Genomic DNA, 18,616 nt, shown 5'->3' on the forward strand with positions numbered 1-18,616 from the left:
AACTTTTGCTACTGTGGTATGAATGTACAAATATAAAATACCATGCACCAAATTCACATAAGTATTTTTTTTTTTTTTTTTTTTTTTTTTTTTGTAGCATGCAGTTTCTCACACTGTTTTTATTTGCAGTCACAGGATTCTTGTGTGGAGCAGGACATGCTGTGGGAGAGAATGCAGAGAATCCACATTGAAAATGAACACTGGGATGAAGGATGTTGTGATGGCCAGAAGACATTGCCGTACGAGTCTGATGAAGGTAATGTGCCCAAAGACGAGAGGGACTCTACAATACTCTGTCCTCTGTACCCCTTATTTAATATGCAGGGCAGGAGGAAAATGCAGAACTGTGAACTGCATGTAGTACTTCTCCCATGTAACCGAGGGGGTCCATTAGGTTGGTTTGTGTTGTGATGCATGATTAGACTAAGTGCTTAGACACTCTAGGGTCTCACTCAGTTGACTAGTTTGGTTTTGTAGATTCAAGGTTCACTTATTTGCTTTTTTTTGTGTAATTAACCTAAAAACAAGTGGTTATGAGTGGGATGAGCCAAGCAGTAAGCCCTTGAGAACACCAGTGGTCCCTTGTGTGTTCCCTTTAAGTTAAGAATACTGCATGTTGTTCAGCTTGCATAGCAGGACTGGATGGCAAACAAGTATGGTCTTTTCCAAGTGTTATTTTGTTCTAGTTAAATTGCATTGTATCTCAATGGTTGCAGAAGACGTTTATCATTAACAGAGACAAAATGAGAATTTCAAGTGGTCTGTAAGCATGACGCGTACATGGCTGTATATAAAAGAACCAATGTCTTTGTGGGAGCTGCTGTACTGTTTATACTGTCCATAGACCTTCATGTACGTATTCGGTAGATGATTTGGGGGTGGACACATTTTACCTCTTATTTTTAAAGATGCAGTATCTCTGAAACAGATCCTAGTATTGCTGCCTGCTAGTGACCAAAGAGAGTGCTTTATACTTTCCAAATGTGTAAATATTTTCTAACTCTAAATTAGTATCATTAAAAAATCCTGTTTTTCATTGCCATCCATTTAGTTCTTGCTTTTAATCAGAACTGATTGCTTCTGCTGTGACAGTGCTTAATTCTTAAATTTATCCCTACAGAATCTCAGGCCTGAAGTGCTGGCCATTATGAAGGAGTTGTTTTGGTCATTACTACTGTCTGGGCTTGAGTCCACAGGTGTGATAAAAACAAAATAAAAAACACTTGTCTTGGCGGGTTGCAAAGTTACTTCTAAGAAACTATTAGGTGGATAATTCCAGTCTGCAGCATGGTCCTCACAGCAGTTGAATGAACAGGGAATGCAGCATGGTCCTCACAGCAGGTGGAACAAGCAGGGTCAGACAAATGACCTTGTGCATGGCTGGTTATATTTGCTGCATATAAGTATTTAGCAGTATCAGTGGCACAACAGGTAACACACATTTGTGTTTGGTGCTGGATGGCCAGAAGGCTGTGGGTTCTCTTACCATGCCAGGTGAATGATTTCTGACACTGCAGTGGAGCCGGGGGGGGGGGTGACGAGTATATCATCCTTCAGGAGCCGGGGGGGGGGGGGTGACGAGTATATCATCCTTCAGTTTTAACATAGTTTATTTTTCGTTCAGACAGTAATATGGTTGCCTCTGTTTTCTTGAGTCTTTTTTATTGGGTAACAGCTGCAGCAGTGCTTTTATTAACAGGGAAAATCCTTTTGACAAACTCCTTTTAAAGGTATGAGCAAGGCAAAAAGCACCACTGTATATATCTCAAAGTACATTATATAGCTTGTATATGAACTGAAGGACACCCTGTCTTTGTAAATGAACTGAAGGACACCCTGTCTTTGTAAATGAACTGAAGGACACTTTGTCTTTCTAAATGAACCAAAGGACACCCTTTCATAGCAATATGTTCAACAGAAAATTTATGAACAGTCCAATGTCTTCTGAAAACAATGTGCAACTTAGGTTTGAAAGCTTGAATATGCTTACCTGGTTAAAAAAAAGGTTGTTGTCTACGAAAACATTTCTTATTTTCGGAATGTAAGCAGGTGATTTCTTACTGACATACACCAACACCCATTTCTCAAGGGAACAGTATTGGGTAGAGTTGACCAATTTTATGGGAACATTCCCTTTGTTTCCTGAAATGAGTAATCAAATATAAGTGGAAGTCATGTGAGCATTTAATGTCAGGACACCTGAAGCACGTTTGGTGACTGCCTTGTTTGGTGAAGAAGTCAGAAGCATAGGTGGTAGATTTCAAAGCACCATGTAGTAATGGAACAGCTTAGTAGTTTGGAAGGAGTGCACTCTTTTATAATGTAGGTAGTAAAGATATTCACTTTACTTCTGTTGCTGTACTCCTGGATTCTGATTTTTCTCATTGTATATATTTTAAAAGCCATCTTGCCGTGTTTTCAAATGTACTCTTATTTTCAGATTCACTTATTATTCCTTACCTTTCCTCTCCATTTTTAGATATTGAATCATGCAGTTTAAGTTTCCTAGTTGAAGACCCTTCATATGGTTATCAAGATTTTGCTCGCCGGGATGAGGATAACTTGCAAGTATTCAGAGTACAGGTATGTTTTATAATCTGATGCTTATGAACAGATTTAGAAATTTTAAATGTGTGAGCATGGGGTGATGCAAGTTGCCAGTCCCCACAGAACTGCAGAATTAGTAGTGATGAGTTATGAAACACTGTAGGCAATATCGGAGACCTCAATCAGATTATTTATTTTTTTTTTAATAAAACATATGACAACATTCAAAACATAATGTCAGCAGAACTGTGTATTAGTGGTTAGCAGGTAGGCCTACAACGCACAAATGACCCATTTACAGGGCTGACTGGATGTTAGCAGGTATGCCTACAAAGCACAAATGCCTCCTTTACAGGGCTGACTGGATGTTAGTAGGTAGTAAGCCTACAAAACACAAATGCCTCCTTTACAGGTCATACTGGATGTATGGAGTCTGATAAGTGAGCTGCACCAACCGTACAAATAAGGACTATGGGAATCCCATCATAATTTTTATAAGTATTAACCTTAACCCTACCAATCCGCGGTGGTGCGGCGGTAGCGTTGTTGCCTCACAGCAAGAGGTCCTCCCGTTCGATTCTCGGCTGGAATGTAGGGAGTGCCTTCTGTGTGGAGTCTGCATGTCCTCCCCACAGTTGGGTAAACGTTCAAAAGACATGCGTAAATGGGCGTGCCTTCATTTAAGGTTGAACGTCGAACTGGCACCTTGGTGTTCGTGAAAATTACTGCCGATCATTAGCGGACTGGAGCTCTGCTGTGGCGACCCGTAACCGGGAAAAGCCGAAAGACCAACAACAACATTAACCTTAGCCCTGTATGTAATGCCACCTGACAGTGCTGTTGAGCAGAGGCTCTGAGTAGCATTAAAATAATACAGTGTGGGCGGAATACGGTCGGTCATCACTCCTCTTGTATGTTCACATTTTCTGCCATTCAGTTTTATGTAATGCTAGGGCATGCTTCACACCTTAGCCACATACAATGAAGCTATACAGAAATGAGTGTTACTAGCATAAGTATTTTTAAATTGCTAGAGAATTGAATAAAGACAGCAAGAAGATGCAGCTTAGTTAAATTTTTGGGTCTATATTATGAAAGTGAAAAACCCTACGAGCGAATACCAAAACATCGACCCCTATACCGCGAAAATCCCAAACGCACTAAACAGCGGAAAAAAAATCGAACTGTCTCATAGTCGGCCACCCAACCACTACCTATGTACTACCTACCCAATTAAATTAAATAAACCATATACATACACTAGCTTACCCTACTTCTAACCTAAAGTAAAGTAAAGCACAAAACCCTACTTCTAACCTGACACTAAACCCCACATACACAACTAACTATGCACTTTCCTTAACCCCTCCCTAACCCTAAGGTCCATAACTACCGCACACATCCCCTACAGACATACACCCAAACAAAACAAATAATCCACATGCATACATTTAACAAAACTGTACCTCCAACACTACTAAACCCCACGTACAAAACTATCCACGCACTGTCCTTAACTCCTCCCTACCCTTAAGGTACGTATCTACCACACACTTCCCCTACGAAAGTATACACAAACAAAATAAATAACCTACATACATACATTTAACAAAACCCTACCTCTAACCCACCACTAAATCTAACATATATTACTTATTTAAGCACTTACCTTAACCCGCACCCTATCCTAAACTCCGTAACTATCCAACACTTACCTTATGCAGCTAATCCACCGAATGGAAATTCGATATTTCCATTTTCGCAGTTTTTGACTTTCGCTCTAAGTCCACTTTGCACTATACGGTTCGTTTATGTGTTCGTGTAAACGTCTTTTCGCTTTCGTAATATAGACCCAAATTTTTAACTCCTTTTTGCAGGTTGTGCGCACACACACACAAAATTTCAGTTCATTAGTGAAGGCAGTAGAAGGTGCGAGAACTAATCCGAAGAGTCATCCAATTGGGTACGTTCTAGAAAACTATGATAAAACTACGCTACTAGCAAGCATGGAGGAGTTGCTCAGGTACAAGCTCTCACGTGCTAGGCTGAGGGAAGAGACCTTGGAGATGAGCAGTCAGTTGTTACTAATAAGTAATAGTAATGTGTGTGTGTGTGTGTGTGTGTGTGTGTGTGTGTGTGTGTGTGTGCGCGCGCGCGCGCGTTGGAACTAGAAAATTAACCTCTTTAACAGTATTCCAAACTGTTGCTGTAGCACCCATTAGAGATTTTCATTCTGGAGGTGGTCCGGCTTGGGAAAATGAGAAGGCATGCCTAAGCTATAGGACTGGTAATTTGCTAATAGGATTAGTAATTTGATAATATGGTAAGCTTCAACATCTTGTTTAGAGACTGACACTATTGGAGAAGAGCTCTGTAGCTTAAATCATCCATCACTTACCCTTTGGAAGTACCATTCAAGCAGAATGCCTTTGGTGTGTGAAGTATGACTTTAAGGGAATGGTGATTACATGAAAGAATTACTGCCAATAGACTTGTTAGGCCCTATGTGTCTTGTGTGTGGAGACAGTAAGGTAATCCACAATGTGTGGATTTTAGAGACTTTTGGTTCATGAGGCTTCTCCAATATGATGATGGGGGCACTGAAGAATTAAGTGTAGACATCTTTCAAGGGATTGTGACTAAACTTTTCTTTGGGGAAATGTTAGACATAAATCCTTCAGTTTAGGTGAAGAATGTTATTAAATTTGTTAGGATTCTGACAATGAGAGCTAGTGGTATAAGAAGCTGTAGGATGGCATGGGTAATTTGGGAACTGAAGAGTGTAAACCAGAATGAGTGTGGGAGGAGAGAGGAGAAAAAAAGACATGTGTCTCTGAAAATTTATATGAGTTTTACTAGAAGAAATTATTTTCAACACTGAGAAGCAATTATTAAGAGTATGGATGTAAAGTAGAGAATGTGTGGTTCCAGCTCTTGATGCTTGTTTTTGTAACCCATTCAGTAGGCTGATCCTCGGGCCATTTTTCATCCACAGTATGAGTGAAAGGTAGTAATAGTTACACTAAACCTGAAAGGTAATGTGGCAGGGTGGCATTACTTATTTACAGTGAGTATTTGAATTACATATTTGCAGTGAATATTTACATGAGGGCTCATTAGGTTATTTACATTAAAATATTGTATACAGTCAATTTTCAAATTGTTAGAAAAAGGTGGGACCTTGCCTTTTATGTACATAGGTGTGTGCTAGGCCAACGGCCCTGGAGCCTTTACAAGCCTAGCCCATATAAATGCCTTGGCATCATGCCGCCATTAGTTCCCGATGCCTCTGTCAAGTATAGCCACTGGAGTGATCCCTGGGGTGAACTTTCTATTTCCCGTCCACTCATCAAGATTTCTCATGAAAAGGGCCAGTAAAGTGCACTGCTTGACATGTATGGGAAGTCTATTCCAGAGCATGGGCAGTCTCTGGGTTATGAACCTGTCACTCCAGCATATTCTGTTGATTGTGGTAATGAGGTTGAGCTCCCTGGAGTGTGTGGTGTGGAGGGATTGGGATTTCTTTAGGTGTAACATTTCTAACAAGGGCTGGATCAGACATGGCTTTGTAAGTCAAGCAGACATTGCCTCTTAATAGACGATATGAGACAGAGAAAAGCTGGAGTTTTTTTGAGTCTGTCCATGTAGGGCATGTGTTTAAGGCCTAGGATCCTCTTTGTGAGGTACTTTTGTGGCCTTTCCAGCTGTTTAGTGAGGTACATGCCAAATGGGGCATTATACTCAATGATTGGTCTAATGAGGGAAGAGTAGAGAGAGTCTATGACCTCTTTTCTCCTGGATGCAAAACCCTTAGTAATGAGATGTGCCACATAGAAAGACTTTCTGACCACATGCCAATCCTCTGATAGACTGACTTTTATAGAAGGTGACGAGGTATGTAGAGACTTGGGAAAGGGGGTCACCAAGTAGAGTAACATGCTAGTTTGACCCTTATGCTGAAAGAAACTGTGACTTTATTATTAGAACACTGTGCCATGTTAACATTTGCTGTATTTATTTCAACCGTTTTGGATATGTCAAGCTCACAGGAGGCATAACACTGTATATATCCTTCGGAAGTAAACTGGTCGAATTTCACATTGTGAAAATTGTATATTAATCATGTTTTAAAGGACACAATGCCAGCTCAGCAAATTTTGTCTCCGCTTAATACCTGCTTCATATGCTATATGGAATAGAGGAGCAAGGAACATGTCTTCCTAACAAAATTCAACAGAATTGTCATCACTTACATCAGTCCTAATCCTTTTAACCAGTAGAGTAAATCCACAGTCAGAAATGTAAAATGTTATTTTTATGTACAGTTATTGGCTGGGGTAGCACACTGATCTTAATGGCTATGTTCGTATCAAACCAGCTCGTGGGTGGGCATCGACAGTTTACAAGTTCAAAAAACAGACGTCTTGTTGAAAAAATTATGTTGTGCTGAAGTAACAAGATGGAAACTACCAAATAAATCCAAATTAACTTGTAATTAGAATCCACGTTAGCACATCCTAGTAGAAACCAGGTCTTGACCTCCGAACACCAAAGACATGAAATATCGAGGCAGAAACCACATAAAGTACTAACCTGCGGGTTAATATGAGCAGGAATCTTCCATGACAACTAAAGACACCATACACTGCAGGCTAACAGCTTGGTTTCTAGTTTAGTTATATCGGGCAGAAGAGTCCAAATAATGCATTATTTAACCACTCTTTGGTACACACCTCAGCCAATTTCAGGTTTACTGTTATTGATTGTGTAGTTTGGGGTCGGGTTAAAACAGGTTGGCATAATATACTGAATAATAAAGAGAAAAAGTGGATTATTAAGATGGGGGGGATTATTTCCACCCGGTCTAAATGAACAATTATAGCCAACCAATTAGCAGGATTTTTGTAGGCTTGTGTTGTTACACTAATGTATATTAGGCTATGATTCATTGTATTACTTTTAACACTGAGGAAGTCTTAGTAATTTTTGACTGAAACCTGTCTGTTTTGCCTAATTTATGTTGGAATAAATATATTTTACAGGCACATTACACTTCTGTGTGCTGGCCTTTGTTATATTAATTGCATTCGTGAGTTTTTGGGGCCGTGCATGTGCCGTACTTTCAGGAACTTTTCTTTGTGAATAGCTATAAATTAAACAAGAATTTTAGGTTCACAAGAGATACTGAATATTTACAATAGAAAAGACTAAGGCACATGACACGGAGAGATTCCATTATTGCTTCAGGTAACTTTTAGACAAGTATGTGCTATTTTTGGTATGTAGGAAGACTAACAAGAGGAAGGGTTGTACTGTGAAAGTCCATAGGTGAGCAGTTTGGAGATATGAAGAGGATTTAGTTCCCCACCACCCCCATCATGGAGTGATGCCCCTCCTGGTTACATACAATTACATCAGTCTAAGAATAGTCTCTGTCTTGCTAGCACTAACCACAGATTTGCACATTAGTGATCAACTTTCAGAGTATCAATCACCAGCACAGTGTCCTCAGCCTGATACCCTAGAAGTATATTTGTGCTGCAGCTACTTGGCTGTCTTTATCACACCTTCACCAAGCACAAAGTTCCTGATTAGCTTAAATTCCTATGTAAGAACCCTGTGGTAGACCCTTCTACAGTTTCTCTGTCTTCTGACCAGACCTTCTAAATTGCTTCCCAACACCAATGCGCTCCCTTCAGATAAGTAAGGACTGTAGGGACGTGGATAGGTAGGGAAAGAAGACCATCTTCCAAATCACCCCTCCCTGTGGTCCTGCTCTGGGCTGTTTCCAAAAGATTAACTCAGTCCATCTTAAACTGGGAAAAAGATTACCAAGAATCAGTGGGCCCTTTCTGTTGTAAAAAAAAAACGGTTATGCTATGTCTTCGAAGGAGCTCCCTGCATTGAATGTTATACACTCTCTTCTTGACAACCAACTTCAGCTGCTAATACCTATTCTCCAGGAGCTACAGGCCCACCAGCGTACGATAAAACCTGTAGCCGTCAAATTTGAAGGCAGGGGTATATACTCCAGACTGTTTCTAGTTCCAAGAAAAGGACAATGGAGGCCCATAATGGAAGTGCCAACCTTTAGACTGCTCTCCCTTCAGACACTGCTACCTTTTTACCTCCATAGACATACCTAGTCTCCCTGGATTTAAAAGGTGCCTTAACTATATATTCTCTTTCACCCCTCCTGTGAGAGATTCGTCAGGTTTTGTACTAGTTTATCTCACTTTCAATTTACTGCTTTGCCTTTTGTGCTTTCTGCAGCACCAAGAGTCTTTTGAACTCTAGGAATTCAGATTTTCTCTTACTTAGAGAATCTGCTAATCCAAGTTTCCTCACTGCAGATCCTACTACCATATCTCATGTTCACCCTCAACCTTCTCATGAATTTGGGTTTACGATTAACTATCAACAGTCCCGTATTCAGCCTGCTAAGTCTGCATCATTTTGTTACTCTCACCATGATAAATTTTTGCCTTCCTGCCTCGAGCTCACTCTACCAGGGCAGTGGCAGCCTCGGGGGACCTTGTACAAAGAGGTTGATGCCACAGCTGTCCTGGAAGCGGCCACCTGGTCCTTGGTACACACGGTCACTAAACACTACACTGATGTTTTTCAAGATCCATAGCTACATTCACCAGTCCTCTATGGCTTCTTGGACAGTTCCTCTCGCCATACGCCAATCTCCAATCTGTTTGAAATACTGCAGTAGTGATGTCAGTCATGACATAAAACAGTTGTGTAAGAACTTACCACAACAGTAGATGTTCTATTGTTCACTGTTGCAGTATTTCTTACCACCTTTCTTTACCTCTGTTTGGGATAACGTCTTTTCGCATCTCACTTTTTGCCCTATCTGCAGGACTCTAGGATCGAGAGGGCTTCTTGGAGATAAGTGAATGTATGAGTGTAGGTCCTCAGGCTATATGCCCCTACACTTACGAGCTGAGGTCATATGTTGGACATTCCAGCCAGGGAAGGTTAAGCTTTGGTGCCCAGGCTGGACATCAGGGGGGATAACTTATCTGTTTGGAATACTACCAACAGTGATCAGTAGGATAGCTACTGTTCTGGTAAATCCTTACAAAACTGTACTTTCTGCCTTGAGCATATTTTCTGTTGTGTCTGTAAGTCCGAATGAGTGAATTACAGGGAGCTAAAAGAAGACTGAGCAGGTACTGAGAAAGAAGTGAAAGGAGATGGAAGGAGAATGTAGAAATGTAGGGTGAATGTAATTTCAGAAGACAAGTGACTGAGAGAGGAGATCTTGAAAAACAAAGGGCCTTGGTCTAATGGAGGTAGTTGAAATGAGTTTGAAGGGCTGCAAGGAAACTAAAAGTAAGATACTTTTGTGAAATTATTTTGTTTGTGGTTGAAAACCCTTGGAGATGCAGCTGAATGGTTATTCCAGTAACTTGACAGGATCATATTTGTATGTATTAAGCTATTTAAATAGCTTAAAGAGATTTAAGAAAACACCTTACCCCTTTAAAAACTGTTGAACATGCTGTCACCAACAATATGATGTTTGTCAGTAATAAAAATATGATGTTTGTCAGTAATAAAAAAACACAAAACAAAAAAGCTGTACACCTTGCTTTAACTGCGCCTGACAAGTGGCTACCATTAAATCAACCAGCTGTATACTGTCAGTAGTATATTTTAGGAGTCAAAACTATTTCTCCAGGATGTATTTCATTCATCCCATCCATTAAGGTCACTGATAGTTGCAGTATTTTTCATCTGCGAGACATATCCAAATGCTCATTTACTGTCACATAATTTAGGGACCCAGTACAGCAGGGGGCACCAGAACATTCTGCAGGAGCTGGCAGGCTGGAGCGATTATTCTTTCTTGTTGACTCTTATTGCTTCCCATGGAGATAGCAGATCACATGTGTTAGTATCCAGGTCACAAACGACTATATATAAGACATCACAAGACGCACTTGAAGGGATCTATTTATGAAAAGTTAGAGCAGTTGCAACAGGGCTTGAAATGGTATCTGGTCTGCAGCTGTAACTCTGCATTTGTACCGTGGCTTAAACAGTAATCACTATTCAAGTGTTTCAGATTTAACTCTTGCAAGGCAACAGCATAGCCCTAGTCTTGAATTATTTACAGTTTCTCATTATTTTCTGTAGTACTTTTAAGTGCTGCACTGTGACAGGCTAATGGGTTTTGTTTCTTTGGAAATACTGGGACAATGTAACTACGGTAAAATTTTGGAGAGGTTGTGTAGATCACTCATTTCGACATAGGCGATGATGGATTTTAAGTGTTGGCAAATTCACTTGTGACTGTGGCCAAATTTTGTCACCCACCCAGTTGCAGAAATGGCCAAGAAGAAAATAAGACACTATAGTTAAGCATATGAGAAGAAATCAAAGTTTCCTTAGTACTTTTGGTAGGGAAAGTAACACTGAAAATCGAGAGCTATGGAAGTGTAGAAGCTATAATCTTTGGAGACTGTGTGTGCGCCAACTGTTAGCAGTATAATAGTTTCACTTGGAGTTTTACATGACACTGGGATCTCCTTGCAGGATGACGGACTACAGTGGTGAATTATACAGTGATCAGAATTTGGAACACCGTATGCAGCATTCCATTTACACAGCTGACCTTTTCTTCCTTACCACACTTAAAGCAGCCTAAACGGATTTAAGAAAACTGTTTACCCTTCAAAAAATGTTGAGCCTGCTTTTACTAAGTGTGGCATTTGTCACCAGAAAAACACAAAACAAAAAAGCTATGCACCTTCTCATAACTTATCTGACAAGTTAATGGTTTTACTGCCCTTAAAATCAACCAGCCATATGCAGTCAGCTGTAAAAGTTGTAGTCAGTTCATCAGTGCACAGGTTTACATCCATCAGCTTCTTGTTCTTTGGGACTGCTGTCCTCTCCAAATGCAGTGGCATCCAGAAACCTTGCGGTCCTTTATGACTGAGCTAAGTCTTGGCCTTGAGTAATGCTAACTTTACCTGCAGTTATGGTAGTTTTTAGTAAAACACTGTAGGCCACATGACTGAGCTAAGTCTTGGCCTTAAGTAATGCTAACTTTACCTGCAGTTATGGTAGTTTTTAGTAAAACACTGTAGGCCACATAGGTACGTGTTTTGCTTAAGTAAAAGCTCCAGTGCTCATTCTGAAGTATTGCTGTCCTATTTTGATGAAGACGTACCGTTGTTTGACCATTTAGTTTTACTGTTTGTTCTCCGTGTAGGGGGGATGGTCCGTTGACCCTTTTTAGCCATGCCTTGGACACGGTGAGCAGCAGTACACATAACGATATAAAATGCAGAATAAGCACAGAATGAAATGAGTAATTAGGAAAAAAGATCAAGTCATGGCATACAAAGTCATGGTGTAATTTTGGTGACTAAATAGATTTGCAGGGGGGGGGGGGGCAGTAGCTAAAGATTTTTTCCTCAAACCTAAAATCTCCAGTTAACATTTCATTCTTTAAATGCAATGACCCTGCTATTGTCCCTTGTTTTGCAGCAGTTTCTGCTAGTGAAAAAGAGAAACATTGTTCTGGTGCTGGTTTACTTGGCTGCCAGTTGTACATGGTTACATCTTTTTTCAGCTTATTGTCTCCTAACCTGGAAATGACTGCCATTTCATTATTTAAATTGAAAGGAACTGGTGTGTAAATAGATGGTTGCAGAAACCTATTATAATAAAAGACTTATTTAATAACTTGTACCATTTTAGTTTGCCAGTGATTATTTTCTATCATAATGACAAAACATTTTATGCCAATATGCCTTGTTAAAAGACATTTTATGTAAGTAGGCTCTGATATCACAAGTCACTGGTACAAATCTTGCTGGAGTACAAGTGTATAGCCAGCAGTGCCAGACTGCATCTGGAGTTGAGCAGGGAGATGTGTAAAATCAGAGATTTTAAGTACGAGTCACAGAGGACAGAAAACATAAACTGTATGAGACTGGTTTTCCACTCATTTCTTTCTCAGTTTGAGTCTCAATATGGAAAATAGGGAAATTAACCTGAAACTCCCACAAAAAAGAATGAGCCAAACTGTCTTCATGCCTGATGGAAGATTGCATGATTTCAGCTACACACGCGGGAGGGTGGATACAGTTGCAAGGGGAATGGGGGAAGGCATTTGGTTGTGGTAATCGTTACTTGACTGCTTTAGTAGCCTGAAGCCATTAAATGGAATCTTACTTCAAACAGCAGTCAAAGACAACAGTGGCTTTGTACTGGTGTCGTAGTTTATGCATTCATTGTATTAAGGTTGGAAACTTGGTTGTTTCTATATTTATGTCTCAATCTTTAGGATGTCCATGTGGTATTTAGCTCATTTTCACTGGAGTCCCAAGAAGAAAAGTTCCAAAAACAGCTACGCAAGCTGTATAAAGAAGAGAAAGGTCATTACAAAAACATGTACTGTTGATATCAAACAGAAAAAAAAACATCTGTACATAATATAAGATTCGCACAGTTTAGAGAATGTAAAAATCCCACATTGTTCTCAGCTGCTGAGCAGCAGTACCTCCAGCTCGTATGAGGATGGGGCTCCATGTTATAATTATGAAATTTGTAACTCCAAGTCCATGAATTATTTTAAAAAATGTTTGACATTTGCTGTTCTGTCTTTTGTACATCACTGTTTTCCCTTTAAAGATGATTTCTGCAAAGCAAGCGCCCCCCCCCCCCAAAAAAAAAAGTTTATATATGCTAAATATGAAATCAACATAGTACCTAGAAATTAACTCCTTTTCAAATCGGCAGTCTTGGACTTAATATAAGAAAGGCTTTCATGCATTCAATCTCACTGTTCTGGTACTTGCATTTATGTCACAGATTGTAAAACAGCTAACTAAAGTTGGACATTAGAAAAAGCCCTTCAGAGTGCCTTGGTTGCCCCCCCCCACACACACACACACACATTGTTGTTTAGCAGTTGTCGTCCTCATTTTTGAAAGAACTGGCTAGATAATAACTTCATCCTTCCCAGCTCTAGCTGGGTTCAGAATTGTTGGGGGAGTAAAGTGGCACTGCAGATAACTTCAGTGAAATTATTTTTTTTCACTGCTTTACTTTTGTAATTTTCTGTCTAGATAGTTAAGGCAGTGCTACAGTGTGGATTTTTTAAATGCTTTGATGCAATTTTAATGTTCCTCTTTGGATATAGACCTTGGTGCCCTTGCACTGTAACTTGTGGCTCGAGATACAGCACAGAACAAAAAGATTAAAACTGAGATTGGAGGCGAAAGGACATCAAATCAGTTTGCTTAAAGTCTGTACCACTTCTTTTACTCTAGTCCTGTTATCCTGTTATTTTTTTTTAAATTATGTTTTCACACCTGTCATTCTACGTAGGTTTTCTCATGGCTCATCTCTTGCAAGTCCTTACACGTCCCTGTCCACTCTCTGTCATTACCCTGTGTCTGCTAAAGTGCACAGTGCACCTGAACAATTTGGGACTCAACACTCTGCATCGAAACAGTGGGTGCCAAAAGGATTGTGATGCTGTGTTCCCTGTATCATTCCAAATTAATATGCATTTCTTAAAATAAATCCTTCATAAACGGTCATTTTTAAGTGATTCCAGTACCTGCTAGACTTTGTCATCCCAGGGTAAGCATGAGAAATGTCTATATCACTAATGGATGCACCCCATCCTTGTGATACATCCATTAAAGTCTGTGAGTGCACACCCATGCTGTTCCCCTGTGATAACATAAAATGACAGGAATGATGTGGGAGAAGAAAAATCACAACAGTGCATCTCTCAAAGTCATACTTTAACTGCATGGACACTTTATGATATGATGTGCAAAACTGCACTTCTTACCCCAGTGCTAATTTAAAATGAACCCATCAAAACTGTTCAAGAATAGATTAAAAATGTGTGTGTGTCTGCACGGTTCCCTATCAGAAGCCTGAAACACTATAAACCTGAAAATCAAAATCCTGAAACTCAAAATCCTGAAAACACAAATAATGCTAATATGCCAATACAAAGACACTAATATCTACCAACTGACCCTAACTCTAACCCTAACCCTAAGGTCCGTCACTATCGCACACTCACCTGACCCACGCCCTAACCCTAACTCACTTAAACCGCCCCTAACCCTAATTTCTTTCACTATTGCATACATGCCTAACCTGCACCCTAACCCTAACTCACTTAAACCGCCCCTAACCCTAACATAAAACCAACCGCACACTTACCTGAACCCAACACATGACCTAACACCACAGGGCTAACAATAGCAAAGCCACAATGACATCAGTATGTCGATTTTGTGTTTTCAGGATTTTAAGTTTCAGGATTTTAAGTTTCAGGATTTTAAGTTTCAGGATTTTGAGTTTCAGGATTTTGAGGATTTTGGGCTTTCAGGATTTTGAGTTTTCAGGATTCTGAATTTTCAGGCTTTTGGTTTCAGGATTTTGATTTTCAGGCTTATAGTGTTTCAGGCTTCTGATAGGGAACCGTCTGCACTTACTGTGTGTGTGTGTTGAATGCTGTACAACTAATAACTGTACCTGATTATGTCAGATTATTGACCAGTTAGTGAAGCATTGCAGTCAACTAAGGTATGGACTTGGGTGTGAATCTATCTAACACTGCCAGCATGTACTTGCTCTGACATGAAAGTCAGATGTCCAGGTTGTAGATAACACATGGCTTTTTAGCCTGCTTCCAGAAAGAACTACTAATTTATGCATTGTATATTCTTGAAATTCACTGTGCTTAAGTCATCTTCAAATTTTGCTCCTGCTTTGTAGATCCCTCTGAGGTATTGGACAAACAGATAGTCAGTATCAAACACAGCACATCAAAGCTGAAACCTGAGCAGAATGAAGGCATCATCATTTCATAACTGTTTTTTTCCTTTTTGTTAGGAGGCATGCACCCTCATCTTCTTCCATTTGGAAGAATTGCACACACACACACACACACACACACACACACAAACACACACACACCTACCTCTCTGTTCATATCCTAACTTTGGAATGGAGAACGGTCTGCTTTGCACACCCAAAATGCACTCCCTTGTCAAAACATTCCTTTTTGATTTTCTTGTTTCCTTTCCATTTAGGATGCATTGAATCAGTCGTATTCACTACTGACACCACAGCACGTTGCCTATCTGCTGGTGAGGCTGACTTGGTCAATCATTTCTGCCATATGACTTTCCCTAGCCACTGCTTGTAACCCCTCCCAACCTTTCTGCGCACACTCAAGTATGTATTATGAAGATGATGTAACCTTTGTGCGTACAGAATTTTTAAAGAAGTTCTCCCCTCTTCAGGTTTACATCCTTTGACCTTGAAGATCAGGTAATCGGAACGACTGCAAATGACTTCCCAGCTGTTTTTATGAAAAATAATTGTCAGTTAATATTTTAACATCTGTGTGATATTGGAAGCTGCTTGGAAAATAAAATGCAGACAAAGGGTGTCTTTCTTAAAAGTTGTAAGAAGTTAAAACAATCTTTCAGAATGCCTCCAAATGATATGATGCACTCCATCTTTCTGTTAATTTCATATCAGCGGCAAATGTAATACTCAATGGGAGCAGTTTGTATTTGCCATTACAGGGATGCATATAACATAAGAAAATGGGATAGCTGGCATAGGTGTGCAAACTGTGCATTATTGTAAAGAGGCAAGGCTTTGGAGAGGGAGGAGTCTTTTTTTTTTTTTCCTGCTCTAGTACTTATGACAATTAATAGTGTGGCAGACACTGTGAGAGAACAGCCGTCTGGTTTTACGGAAGAATTATTGCGTGCACTTAGGTTGGATGTCTTACATGTCAGCATTGCAACAGTGCATCAAGAAAGCAAGTGAGTTTGGAAAAAAGTAGAAGGAAGCACAGGTCTTGTACCTCACAAGAACATCCCCTCTGTCATTAATGTAGTAAAGGTTTACTGATCTATAGGATGAGCTGAAGTGAATGGAGTTGTAGCCTGGTATTGGAGGAGACCAGATTATAGTGACATTCACATGCATTAATATTTTCGCCTATTTATTTTCCTAGGATTACTCGTGGGAGGTTCATGGCTTTTCACTGGCAAACCGACTTTATTGTGACATTGGCAACTATTTGGATGCAAAATTCCGAACAGTGTACAACCTGCAGAATGGATTGTTGGCTAAACGCCAAGGCTGTGACTCCGCTGTCTTCCAGCGAGCGGTTTGGAACTATATCCACTGTATGTTCGGCATTCGGTAAGTAAGAGTAACCGGGTGCATTAGTCAGCCGGCGCTGTAAAGTATATCTATGTTTTAAGACTTAAGTGCACCGCTTGATTGTAGAGTATACAAAGTAGAAGTGTGACAGGCTATGATTTTTAGAAAGTCATTAAATCTTTGCTGCAGTATGTGTGCGCTATGGATATAATGTTATATTATCGCTTGTTTGTAATTACAGTATTTCATTTTATTTGTTGACTAGAGTAGAACACACTGAGCCGTATCCCGACCAGTTATGTGCATTATATGTTTAGGACTGGGTGTACATGTCATGACAGAGCAAGTGTAACAGGTTCTGTAAAAGGGGTTTGTGTGTGTGTGTATGTGCACGTGCACACAAACAGAATGATAAGCCAGCACACCCACACTGCTAAATATGATGCAGTGTGTAATGGTACATTTAGTTTATGGTTTACATTTTTGGTTGGAAACCTCAGATTAAGCTACACCTAATTTAGTACATCTTACTCATGCAAATTTTGTGTACAGATGTACTTGCTTGCCTTTGATTGCACAAGCACTGGTGTTGATGGCATTTAATTATCTGGTAGTGTCCCAGCAGAGGAGCTCTGTGTTTGCAATCACCATGATAAAAAACAGGAGCACAACAGTTCCGGCGTTAAAGCTAATCACATCCCTGGGGGATAAATCTGTTAGTGGCTTACATAAGGGAGCAGTTGTCTGATAGTTCTTAGCACAGGAGCATATGAAGTGAAATGATCTCAGTATTCCTCATGTGACTTGCTCTCTTATGATCCTGAAAAATGTCTGAAGTGTCATTGTTTTGAAACTGCGAGAGGCAAGCCATTATGGCCAGGAATCTGTGACCAGACTAGTTAATCCTCAATCTTTTGCATTAAGATAAGTTGACCCAGACCATGCTTGCTTCTACCTTATGCACTAAATATTTTCAAAACATGACATTCTTTCTTGCATCTCTCTTCTCATTGTTTTAAGTCTCTGAAGAATCAGAGTTCTGGCACTGTATAGTCATTTGAACCTGAACAAACAGTTCAGATGTTCTTTGAAAGGTGGGATCATTATTAAGGCTTGCAGAACATAGCTGTTTTCCATGGATTTACACCTCGACGGTGGTGGTTTATTTAGCAGACATGCTCTACAATAGCTATACCAGTCTTTCTCTTCTTAACTTAGAAAGAGAAGGCAACCTACTGCTTTTTTTTAATGAAAAATGAGATTAGAAAATTTGACTGCTCCCATACTAATTAAATATTTACTATACCATGTGTCTCTTTCTGCTGTTGCCATGATCTCTTCCTTTCCCGTACTACAAAGAGAGCTCGGCATTGGTGTTATGCAACTGGAAACTAATTGAGGTATGGCTAGGAGACTGCATGCATCAATGCATCATTTCAGTAAGGGTGCTATGTCAAATGCCTTCTAAAGTCTTATGGCTATAATGCTTTTTAATGCAACAGGAATCCATGAAAAATTTGCTCTTGCCATCAGTGAATTATTTAATCTACTTTTTCCCCACTTCTCCCTGTTGTAGAGAATGTCCTTTGCAGTAGGATAGAAGCAGTTTCCAGGAGCATATCTGTAGTTATAGGCAGTCTGTCATTTTCTGAACTTTGCAGCACCCTCTCACCTTGGCTACAAATTCATTCTGGCTAATCACTTCTAGAGGTCACCACTGGTAGTCCACTCAACATATCATGTATAGCCTTGCCAGACAACAGTTGGTGGAAGCCACAAACAAATGAAACCATAGCAGCGCTAAAAAGCCAGTTGTCTTTTGTCAAGCCCTTTAATTACTGATAATTGGACGGTTGTAGTAGCAGACTTATCCAGAGATACC

The 18,616-nt window shown here is 39.9% G+C and overlaps 1 protein-coding gene across 2 annotated transcripts in view; it reads left to right on the forward strand.

Moving 5' to 3' along the window:
- The window catches only part of LOC122789921 (sestrin-3-like), an 87,070-nt gene that overhangs the window by 52,866 nt on the left and 15,588 nt on the right, over positions 1 to 18,616 (forward strand). For both annotated transcript variants that reach the window (XM_044057384.1, XM_044057385.1), the window contains exons 5-7: positions 130 to 256; positions 2,480 to 2,583; positions 16,583 to 16,773. In XM_044057384.1, coding sequence (XP_043913319.1) covers positions 130 to 256; positions 2,480 to 2,583; positions 16,583 to 16,773 — 422 coding nt within the window. The remainder of the gene's footprint in view (positions 1 to 129; positions 257 to 2,479; positions 2,584 to 16,582; positions 16,774 to 18,616) is intronic.

Source organism: Protopterus annectens, chromosome 15.part0 (genome assembly GCF_019279795.1).
Source record: "Protopterus annectens isolate FY-2018-M chromosome 15.part0, PAN1.0, whole genome shotgun sequence".
Classification (NCBI taxonomy): Eukaryota; Metazoa; Chordata; order Ceratodontiformes; family Protopteridae; genus Protopterus; species Protopterus annectens.